Consider the following 11,520-nt stretch of genomic DNA (forward strand, 5'->3'; position numbering starts at 1 on the left):
TTAAATCTTTATTTTTAAATTAAAATAATTGATTCAAACATCATCGATGTACCCATAACTGTAACTTTACAAATTAAGCTAGTAATACTCAACTCCAAAAATTATTGTATCCGGAGCTATGTCAGATTGTTTGAGCAAACTATTTCATTTTTATTTTAGACTAAAATTAGGGATATAGGCTGCTTTATTTCAGACGTGACTACGTGAGATAGAGCCGAAAGGTGAAGCGCTGCCGGGACGCTTTGATTGCCGCAGCGGCAGCGTGCGCCCCTCCTCGCGTAATCAATCACCTGTCGCTTACGCTCTCGGAGTCGGAGCAGAGCGGCACCCACGCCCACCACCTCCGCGGCTCCACTCCACGGGCGGGCCAAAAACCCGAGGCCCCAGATCCTAACCACCGCGGCCTAATCCTCCCGCTCCCACCCTTCCACCGCACGCGCGCCAGATCGATCGGTGGCGCCGGGCGGCGGCGCCCGCGCGCGGATCCAAATGCGGCTGCTGCTCATGCGGTAGCTCCGGCTCCGGCTCCGGCTGAGGCTGCGTTTGAGGCGCTGCCTGCTGGCTGGCTGGCTGATGCGGACGATCTGAGGAGGAAGAGGGAGAGGTGATGGCGGCGGGGTCGGCCGAGCGGCAGGCGCGTGGCGGCCCGGTGAGTGTCCGATTCCTCGCTTGCGCGCGGGGTGCCCAGTTTGGCGTGCGTTTGGTATCCGATGCCTTGCTTCGGCGTGCGGATAGGTGTTTAGCTGTTTTGGTGCTGGAATTTTCGGGTTCGAGCTCCAGATGGCGAGGATGAGCAGTGCGGTTTGGGTGGACGTGGTGTGAATGTGTCATGTGTGGGTGGTGACTGTTGCCTCCGGTGCACGATAAAAGGTGAGCTTGCAGGGGTTGCTGCTGCTGCTGCTACTGAATTTGGGTTGGATTAGAGGGCACGGGGCGCATGCTAGCTCAAATTTGTGTAGGAGTTGACATTTTTTCACTGCAGAAATGTGAATGGAAGTGTTTGGGGGGTAATCACATTGGAAATGGTACGAGGATGGACTGATGGAGGCGTTCCAATGTTTTGTTGTGACTTGTTATGTTCAAACTGGACAATGGTTCTGTTGAATTGCTGTCAGAGATGTGGGATGACTGGTGTCACTGATATTTCTGTAGGGTGAGTGGTGTTTGAAAGTTGAGATGCCCTATAAGTAGAGAGGTTGGATATGGAATGGAAGGAGAGTAGGAACCCAGGGCAATGTGAAGAATTTGTAGGAGTTTATTTTGGTTATGTGTGTTTGTGCATATGTGGGCATAGGAGAGCAGGCTGTGTAAATTCATTTGTTAGTTGGAGAGCTTCCTCACGTTCCAAAATGAGGGAACTTCACATGATGGTTCAATTTGGTCACCATGAATTTGTGCTGTGGTGCATCAGATACATAGGTTTCCCTTGAACTTTTGCATTAATGGTGTTTTGTTTATTGTTTGTTTGATACAATACTTCTGAATTTTCTATTTGAAACAAGACTTCTGGACCGGACAACATTTTACATTTTCTGAAATCTGTTCTTTCATAATTACTGTTATCATTACAATATTTCCTACATCCCATGACCTCCTGGCCAGGTATTTAAGAGTGGTCCTCTCTTCATATCATCCAAAGGTAAAACTATTTGTGTTACACATTTTGTGCTTTCGTTTGAGACCATAGCAATGTTACCATTACAATATTTCAGGAATTGGATGGAAATCGTGGAAAAAGCGTTGGTTCATCCTCACGCGAACATCACTAGTATTCTTCAAGAGTGATCCTGTTAGTATCGTTGTTCTTGTTTACAATGTAAATTATGGTTATACTCGGGCTAAGTTTAACGGGACTACTTGTTAGTCATTGTCATATTTTTCCTTTAATTCATTGTTCTGGTTTACGAGATATGTCAAGAGCACTCAGTTCTCATTCTTGATGACTGCATATTCGTTGCATTTTTAGAGTACATTGCCGCAGAGAAGTGATGAAGTGAACCTTACTTTGGGGGGCATTGACCTGAATAATTCTGGGAGGTATGTGTCTATTTGACAAATATTCTTTTTTGTATCTCGTCTGGTCATGCTGAACGTACTAAATATGTTTGTCGTTTGCTGTATATCTGCCTCTCTAGACAAATAACTTGCTATTTCTTCTCTTTTGATATATTTTGCATTCATTTGCAGTGTAGTAGTCAGGGAGGACAAAAAGCTGCTTACTGTCCTTTTTCCAGATGCCCATGACGGCCGTGCTTTCACCTTGAAGGTATACATCTTTACCTTTCACCTAAACAGTTTGACCCACTCGAGCAAACCCAAAAGTTAAATTAAAAGCCTTATGATTTTGCTTCATGCATTTAATACTCCTTCAACTTTTACATAAAAAATACCTCCTTTTCTAAAACCTCCTTTTCTAAATACAGGCTGAAACTTCTGAAGATTTATTAGAGTGGAAAACAGCACTGGAAGAAGCTCTTGCACAAGCTCCAAATGCAGCTCTTGTGATGGGGCATAATGGAATATTTCGTAATGACACAACAGATGTATATGAAGGGGCTATTCCGAATTGTTGGTTCCCTTACAGTTTATACTATCATGTGACTCGCTTCTATTCATGGCGGACTTAATATCCATCTGTTTTTTCATACCTTTCCTCCTCTATTGACTGCAGGGAGAGAGAAGAGACCTATCCAATCGCTAGTTGTTGGCAGGCCAATACTTCTTGCACTGGAAGATATTGATGGCAGTCCTTCTTTTCTAGAAAAAGCTTTGCGTTTCCTTGAGAAACATGGTGGGGCCAAGCAATGTTAATTATCACCAAAATTTGGGACCTGCTGCACTTTACCAATATAAATAGTTAATTGAACTGTGAACATTTTTTGTAGGGATAAAGGTGGAAGGAATTTTGCGTCAGGCTGCAGATGTGGATGAGGTTGACAGGAGATTGCAAGAATATGAGCAAGGTTTTTATGATATTTGGAGTATTGTGATGTTTAGTTTTGGTTTCATTGCACATATGATTCATTATGTGCACTTGTTTCTTTCTATTGCAGGAAAGACAGAGTTTGCACCCGAAGAGGATGCTCATGTTGTTGGTGACTGTGTAAAGGTACCTTGCTTAATTATTATCTTGTTAGAAAGATTCATGGATGTCATAGAGTTTCATTAGTTTGTTTTCTGCTCGCCAACTGTATGAATGCAATTATGTATCTGCAGCGTGTTCTCCGTGAGCTGCCATCTTCTCCAGTTCCTGCTTCCTGCTGCACAGCATTACTGGAAGCTTTCCGTAAGTGCTCTATTCATGTTAATCTGAATATTGTTCCTTGGTTATGGAGGATTGTCTTGTTTGAATTTAGAAATTGTATTGCTTGAGTGGTTCGGTACTTCTGTACATCCTTCCATCTGATTCCTAGCATGGTCCTGTTATGGTCACTGATTAGCGTTCTATTTTCTTATAGTTTAATGGATGCTTAATCTATGAGAATTTCGGATGTTCTTTTTCCAGTCACATATGCAGAAACAAATAGTTAGTGTTAACCTAGTTTCCTAGCTGAGATTCTTGTATAATTTTCAGCTTTCTTTGTTTCCATATTTTGGCCTTTGACATACCTTTTTCATACTCATCTAGGTCTGGAAATTAAGGAATCTCGGATAAATTCTATGCGTGCAGCAATATCTGAAACATTTCCTGAGCCTAATAGGCTGCTGCTGCAGAGGTAAGTATATTTATTTTTCACGGGGATATCTTTTGTGTTTAAATTCTCTATGACCTGATATTATATAATCCTGAATAAGAATAATGCATTCTAAGTTGCATTCCCCTGTCTGCTCAAACATATGGTGAACCGTTTTTCTTTATTGTAAGTATGCAATTTGAAACAACAGGGGACATATATATTTCCATAAATAAAGTTACCAAATCTACATATATTATCTTTACATGTACTTATAGTTTTGTGCAGTCATCAAATTTGCTAGGACCTGTAATTTTTTTATATCTTTTATCAAGCTAATCCTCAACCAATTCATAAACCCATGTTTGCAGAATTTTGAGAATGATGCATACTATTGCTTCTCATACTGCTGAGAATCGAATGACTCCATCAGCAGTTGCTGCTTGTATGGCTCCTCTCTTGTTACGTCCCCTTCTGGCTGGTGAATGTGAGATGGAAGATGACTTCGACATGAATGGTGACACTTCTGCTCAGCTTATTGCTGCTGCAAATGCTGCTAACAGCGCTCAAGGCATTGTCACTACTCTATTAGAGGAATATGAGACTATATTTGATGTAAGTTTACTTGTGCTGTCCCAGTGTCTGTTATATATGTCTGATTATACTATTATTATGGACAATATAAGATGGTGCAATCGGTCAATTGTCTCTCTACTTATCATGAGTGCATGTGATTCATTTTCTGCCTGCACATTTGAAGTGATGATTTTATAAGGGAGCTGATAAATCATTTCAATTTACAGCTGCATTGCATTTTGACCTTCCATATGTCGCAAAGCTCCCATCTTGCTTCATCTGCATGCATAATTGGTTTCTCTGGTGTCTAACCATAGAGTTATGTGTGATAAACTAAAAAGCAGCAGACACCATATCCTTAATGTTTATCATTTTTACAGGATGAACACCCAAGATGCTCCTTATCACCTGATTCTCAAACCAGAGATAGTGGAAGTGAAGAATCAACAGATGATGAAACCGTGGATGTCAAGGATAATGGGTTCCATGATGCAGAAAATGATATTGATCAGGAATTAGATGATGCCGAGCGTATATTGAGTGGAAAATTGAGTGAAAGCAGTGCATGTGCTGGTGGTGACCTATATGACTACAAGGTTTTATATGCTTTGCAATTCTGTTCTAATCAGTATTATATTGTGCAATACTAATCATATATTCGCCTTCTATAATTTTTTAGGACTAAAGAGAAAAAATGCAAATAGAAGCTTACTTCTTTGTTCACTGAAGACAGATCTTTTTCAATATATTTAACATATTGCACCTCATGATTTGGTCATACTAGCATGTCTTATCTAGTTTGTCTCCCCTACTTTTTCCTTGTAAAAAATTCTTATCTTTATTGTCCGTATATTTTTTTCCCTTCTTTGGTTCGTGTAAAGACCTCCGAGTAGCTCAATAAGAAACCAATTGTGTTTTCTTTTTTATTTGGTTAGCATCTTCATTTGTCGATGTCATGACATAGTTTGTGCTTCCTTACTGTAATGTGCACAACAGGTAGTTCATGGCGATGATTCAGATGCTGAACCCTCTGTTGCGGATAAGGCTTTGGAAGCAAAGACAGATTTAAATGATGCTCTGCTAAGTCATTTAACTGAAAATGGCTCAATGAGTGTCCAGCAATCAACGAATGAAAAGGATCCATCAAATCTGGTGTCCAGTCATGAAACTCCATTCTTGATGGGAGAGATTCTTTCATCTTTGGATGCAGGAATTTCATTGCTTGGTCCTGGAGCTGAATATTCTGTGGACAGACAGTCCAGCAAACCCAATGGAACTAAGCAGCATGCGAAGCGTTCTAACTTTTGGGGACGGAATAATGTAAGCGATGAGTTATCTTTTGCTTTTTTTTCTTTATAGGTTTGTTGAATGTTACATTAGCAAGGCCAAGTAACGTTTGTGATCATTGACTTTGGTTTTATGACATCTTGAACCAAAAATTATGAGACTCTGGGAAATCATTACCAGAAATATGCTCCTGTAGCACACTAATTTGCCATCAGATTATTCATGAAGTTTTGTTTTCTTTTTTCTGTAATTATCAACTGTAGCATCTTGATCTTACTGATTTACACGGATGGCTCATGCAGGCAAGAAAAAGCCAACATTCGTCAGAGTTAGTTGATTCGTCAGGTGAAGAAGAGTAAGTTCCTAGTCATTCTACAGCCTAAATTTATATGTTTACATGATTGTTTCGTATAAATAGTCCAGAATTGCAAAGGAGTTTGATTCTTAAAGTTGTTTCAGTTATTGATTTATTTTATACTGAAAGTGCTAACTACAAAAATAAATTTTGCAGGCTTGCTATCCAAAGACTTGAGGTCACAAAGAATGATCTACAGATCAGGATTGCAAAGGAGGTGAGCAAAGGAAAAATACATGTATATCAATTCTTGATTTAGGGGAATCTTGCGAACTAACTGGACATGCTTCTCAGGCTAGAGGTAATGCAATCCTACATGCAAGTTTGGAAAGAAGAAAACAAGCGCTACATGAGCGTCGTGTGGCTCTGGAACAGGATGTATGCCATATTCGATCAGTATATAATTTGATTGCTTCATTTTATGCTTCCAAAATATATCAGAAATTCAGCCATTTGTTGTGCGCATTTTGATTATATTCTGTTTTGTTGAAATCAGCTTTAGGCAATTTCCCACGTAACATTTTAGAACAAGTGCCTCTTTATGAGAGTTTGCTGCTTTGTCTGAGCACACTTAGTTTGTACCACTAGGTGTCAAGGTTGCAAGAGCAGCTACAGGCTGAAAGGGATCTTAGAACTGCACTGGAAGTTGGACTAAGCATGTCTTCTCCACAATTTTCTAGTTCATGCTCTATGGATTCAAAGGTACTCAAATCTTAAGCAAGTTGATCTTCAATTTACTGTACTTGCTGATCTTATTTTGTGGTATCTATTGTACAATATCACTTCGCTTAAGACGAAGGCGGAACTTGAAGAGATTGCTCTTGCGGAAGCTGATGTTGCAAGACTAAAACAGAAGGTTGCAGAGCTACATCTCCAACTCAATCAACAGCGCCAGCACCAATACAGCTCATTCATAGATGCAAATGATCGTTCTCAACACCTTCCAAGTCATCTCTCGCAGTAAGACAATATGTGATGTACGCTTCACAAGTATCATTATTTTCAGTTATCTTTGAACTACGTGCCCACAACATCCAAATATTCCAAATGTTTGAGCTGCACATTTTAGTAACAAAAGCAGAATGTTTGACATTTTGTTAGACGTGTTATATTCCCTAATTGTTAGGAGTGTACCTATTGGCGAGAAGCTCTTCATAGGAGGAGACCTCAATGGCCACGTGGGTACATCTAACACAGGTTTCGAGGGGGTGCATGGGGGCTTTGGGTATGGAAGCAGGAATCAAGAAGGAGAGGATGTCTTAAGCTTTGCTCTAGCCTACGACATGATCGTAGCTAACACCCTCTTTAAAAAAAGGGAATCCCATCTAGTGACCTTTAGTAGTGGCCAACACTCTAGCCAGATCGATTTCGTCCTCTCGAGAAGAGAAGACAGGCGTGCCTGCCTAGATTGTAAGGTGATACCTGGAGAGAGTGTTGTCCCTCAACATAAGCTTTTGGTGGCTGACTTCCGCTTTCGGATACGTGTCCAGCGGGATAAGCGCGCTAAAGTCGCTAGAACGAAGTGGTGGAAGCTCAGGGGGGAAGCGGCTCAAGCTTTCAAGGAGAGGGTAATTAAGGAGGGCTCTTGGGAGGAAGGAGGTGATGCAAACAATATGTGGATAAAGATGGCGACTTGCATTCGGAAGGTGGCTTCCGAGGAGTTTGGGGTGACGAGGGGAAGTAGAAGCGAAGCGAAAGATACCTGGTGGTGGAACGAGGATGTCCAGAAGGCTATCAAGGAGAAGAAAGAATGTTTCAAACGCCTACACTTGGACAGGAGTGTTGACAACGTAGAGAAGTACAAGGTGGCGAAGAAGACCGCAAAGCGAGCAGTGAGTGAAGCAAGAGGTCGGGCGTATGAGGACCTCTACCAGCGGTTAAACACGAAGGAAGGGGAAAGGGACATCTATAAGATGGCCAAGATCCGTGAGAGGAAGACGAGGGATGTCAACCAAGTCAAATGCATCAAGGATGGGACAGATCGACTTCTGGTGAAGGAAGATGAGATTAAGAATAGATGGCGAGAGTACTTCGACCAGCTGTTCAATGGAGGAGGTGAGAGCTCTTCCATTGAGCTGGACGACTCCTCTGATGATGCCAACAGGCGTTTTGTACGAAGGATTCAAGAGTTTGAGGTCAAGGAGGCTTTAAAAAGGATGAAAGGAGGCAAGGCAATGGGCCCTGATGGTATCCCTATTGAGGTGTGGAGATGCATTGGAGACATAGCAATTGTATGGCTAACTAAGCTTTTCAACCTTATTTTTTGGGCAAACAAGATGCCCGAAGAATGGAGGCGGAGTATATTAGTACCAATCTTCAAGAATAAGGGGGATATTCAAAGTTGTACTAATTACCGTGGGATTAAGCTGATGAGCCATACGATGAAGCTATGGGAAAGAGTCATTGAACACCGCTTACGAAGGATGACAAGCGTGACCAAAAATCAGTTTGGTTTCATGCCTGGGAGGTCGACCATGGAAGCTATCTTCTTGGTACGACAACTTATGGAGAGATACAGGGAGCAAAAGAAGGACTTGCATATGGTGTTCATTGACTTAGAGAAGGCTTACGATAAGATACCGCGGAATGTTATGTGGTGGGCCTTGGAGAAGCACAAAGTCCCAACAAAGTATATTACCCTTATCAAGGATATGTACGATAATGTTGTGACAAGTGTTCGGACAAGCGATGGTGACACCGATGATTTTCCAATTAGAATAGGACTGCACCAAGGGTCAGCTTTGAGCCCTTATCTTTTTGCTTTGGTGATGGATGAGGTCACAAGGGATATACAAGGTGATATCCCATGGTGTATGCTCTTTGCAGATGATGTGGTGCTAGTCGACGATAGTCGGACGGGGGTAAATGGAAAGTTGGAGCTGTGGAGACAGACCTTGGAGTCGAAGGGTTTTAGGCTTAGTAGAACTAAAACTGAGTACATGAGGTGCGATTTTAGTACTACTAGGCACGAGGAAGATGAGGTTTGCCTTGACGGGCAGGTGATACCTCAGAAGGATACCTTTCGATATTTGGGGTCGATGCTGCAGAAGGATGGTGAAATCGATGAAGATGTGAGCCATCGAATCAAAGCCGGGTGGATGAAGTGGCGCCAAGCTTCCGGCGTCCTCTGCGACAAGAGAGTACCACAGAAGCTAAAAGGCAGGTTCTATAGGACGGCAATTAGACCTGCGATGTTGTATGGCGCAGAATGTTGGCCAACTAAAAGGCAACATGTCCAACGGTTGAGTGTAGCGGAGATGCGCATGCTGAGATGGATGTGTGGCCACACAAGAAAGGATCGGGTTCGGAATGAGGACATACGTGATAGAGTTGGTGTAGCACCAATTGAAGAGAAGCTTGTCCAACATCGTTTGAGATGGTTTGGGCATATACAACGCAGGCCCTCAGAAGCGCCTGTACATAGCGGAAGAATAAAGCGTGCGGATAATGTCAAGAGAGGTCGAGGTAGACCAAACTTGACATGGGAGGAGTCTGTAAAGAGGGATCTGAAAGACTGGAATATCACCAAAGAACTAGCCATGGACAGAGGTGCGTGGAAGTTAGCTATCCACGTGCCAGAGCCATGACTAGACTTGCAAGATCTTATGGGTTTCATCTCTAGCCTACCCCAACTTGTTTGGGACTGAAAGGCTTTGTTGTTGTTGTTGTTGTTGTTATATTCCCTAATTATCCTTTCATGTTGCAATTCATTGACCATGAAAATATGTTATTGCTACCAGGAACTTTGTCCAACCGGGATTTGATATGAATGTTGCAATCTGTAATCAAGAGAAGCAGAGAAATGAGGTTTGATGTTTGCTGGAATTTCCCTTACTTTGCTATGCTTAAATGCGCAACACCGAAACCCAAGATAGTGCAAAAATTAGCTGACATTAGCCCCGTTATCCACTGCACTTTAACAGTAGTATTGTACAGGTTCAATCTGTTCTAGTTGTAAAAGGGCACCACTGGCAATCTGCCACCGGATGGTTAGCACCACCGGGAACTTTCAAGCAGCACAATGAAAGATGACTCTAATAGCGTATCTACTTTTCTGATGAGTTCCTGAGATTTTCATTTGGCCATATGCTTGGTTCTGTGGCTTATGTCCATCCAAGGCTTGTATTGCTGGTCCTAGATTATAAAGGCCTGCATGCTAATATTTCCCAATATGTTCTGCTGAAAATAAGTAAGGCTCCAAGTAATAGTCACACAGCATAGTTTTTTTTGGCTCAAACTCCAACCTAAACCCCAAAGCACCCAGTTTTAGTGGATAGGTCAACAATTCAGGGAGTCACCTCGTGATGTGAACATGGCCACCGATGACTAATTTTCCCACCATGATGTAAAGCTGGAATTACAGCAAAATGATACTAAGACACGATGGCATTTTGGCAGGGGAGCTTAGCAGGTGCATCACACTGGAGAAGCCTAAAGCAGCATGTGCTAACGCATGGTTCTTCGAGGCAGTCCTCCCGCAAGCAATCCTTGGACGCCTCTTTGGGTGATTCGAGGGAGGCATCAACAAGCATGCCAGTGGAGACCGTTTCGATGTCCGTGAACATCCCTAGAGCAACCGAGGTAAGGGAAACCGGTTCTTCTTATGGCTGCAACGGTGTTAAAGGAGACTACTTCAGTATGAGTATTCAATTCTCTTTGCTTTTATTTGTAGCAGGGTTCAGAATATGGGAGGCAACAGTCCGTGCCATCGTCCACCCTGGTTGAACTGACAACCCGACTAGATTTCTTCAAAGAACGGAGGTCACAATTGATGGAGCAACTCCACGGCCTCGATTTAGGGCATGGATCTGCATCCCATGGTTCCCCTTACAAGTCTTCGTCTCCCTGGAACAGTCCAAGGTAGGGGGAGGTTGTTCAGTTGTTGCAATCCCACGTCTGTATATTCCCGGTACATAATCTTTTTCCCTTGTCTTCTGTAGAAGCCGCTAGTGAGAATGTATGTCCCTTTCCCTCTCCATCCTTCAATTGTTTTGCTGTTGCATGCAGCAGCATTTTTCGAGTGTGATTTTTGTTATGCTTTTGTAATCTATTATTCTATTGTATGTAATGAGTTAAGGGGATTACTGACACTTGTCTTCCAAGTATCTTTGCAATATAAATGTGTTTTTTCGGGGCCATTGTCCAGTTTTACTCTCAATTGACTGAAGTGAGCTAGCCCTCAGGGTACCTCTACCTCCACTGTAGTAGTGGCCAAGTGTTGCCATTTCAGCACCAATGCTGACAAGTCTGCTGTGTCACTTGCATGTCAGCATAGGAACCTCAAGTGGCAAATACTTCGGTGTTCATGAATAAAGTGGCAAATCATTGACATTTCTGATAAAATGCAACAGCGATTTTTCAGGTTTTCGAAAGCTTCTCATGTTTTCATTAGCAAACATGAAGGTGGTTGGCACGCTTGGTAAAGAGCAGACTAAAGCAAGCCTACTTCGGGTCCGTTTGGATAGGCTGTGGCTTCAGAGCTTTGTTGTTTTTTATAATAAAATTTTAACTTCTCACTACATCTAAAAAACAGAAAAGCCAGTCAGAACCTGCTTCTTAGCTTTGTTCATTTCAGCCATAGTCGCTTCCTCAATCAGTTAAAAGCCACAAGAAGTTAGGATCAGAAAC

The 11,520-nt window shown here is 42.3% G+C and overlaps 1 protein-coding gene across 4 annotated transcripts; it reads left to right on the top strand.

Moving 5' to 3' along the window:
• Positions 1-211: 211 nt before the first annotated feature.
• On the top strand, positions 212-11,028 carry LOC133891736 (rho GTPase-activating protein 7-like). Of its 4 annotated transcripts, none has more exons than XM_062332475.1 (22): positions 212-649; positions 1,603-1,639; positions 1,713-1,789; positions 1,967-2,037; positions 2,188-2,266; positions 2,424-2,568; positions 2,672-2,791; positions 2,886-2,963; positions 3,054-3,109; positions 3,217-3,286; positions 3,629-3,716; positions 4,046-4,289; positions 4,631-4,846; positions 5,247-5,570; positions 5,840-5,892; positions 6,049-6,109; positions 6,187-6,270; positions 6,481-6,594; positions 6,686-6,852; positions 9,633-9,699; positions 10,291-10,473; positions 10,565-11,028. In XM_062332475.1, exons 1-22 carry the CDS (start codon positions 608-610, stop codon positions 10,754-10,756), a joined length of 2,568 nt encoding a protein of 855 aa, XP_062188459.1. In that variant the 5' UTR covers positions 212-607; the 3' UTR covers positions 10,757-11,028. The 4 variants fall into 4 exon arrangements, 3 of the variants coding, with proteins under 3 accessions (XP_062188459.1, XP_062188461.1, XP_062188460.1); XM_062332477.1 differs by having other exon boundaries at positions 10,291-10,449; XM_062332476.1 differs by having other exon boundaries at positions 214-649; positions 10,568-11,028.
• The last annotated feature ends 492 nt before the right edge of the window (positions 11,029-11,520 follow it).

This window comes from Phragmites australis, chromosome 14 (assembly GCF_958298935.1).
Source record: "Phragmites australis chromosome 14, lpPhrAust1.1, whole genome shotgun sequence".
Lineage (NCBI taxonomy): Eukaryota > Viridiplantae > Streptophyta > Magnoliopsida > Poales > Poaceae > Phragmites > Phragmites australis.

Excerpts from the sequence above, each read along its gene's own strand:
- LOC133891736 (XM_062332475.1), top strand. The coding sequence starts at position 608 with ATGGCGGCGGGGTCGGCCGAGCGGCAGGCGCGTGGCGGCCCG. Across the intron at positions 2,792-2,885 it reads GCGTTTCCTTGAGAAACATG|GGATAAAGGTGGAAGGAATT; the intron begins GTGGGGCCAAGC and ends CATTTTTTGTAG. Across the intron at positions 3,717-4,045 it reads AATAGGCTGCTGCTGCAGAG|AATTTTGAGAATGATGCATA; the intron begins GTAAGTATATTT and ends CCATGTTTGCAG.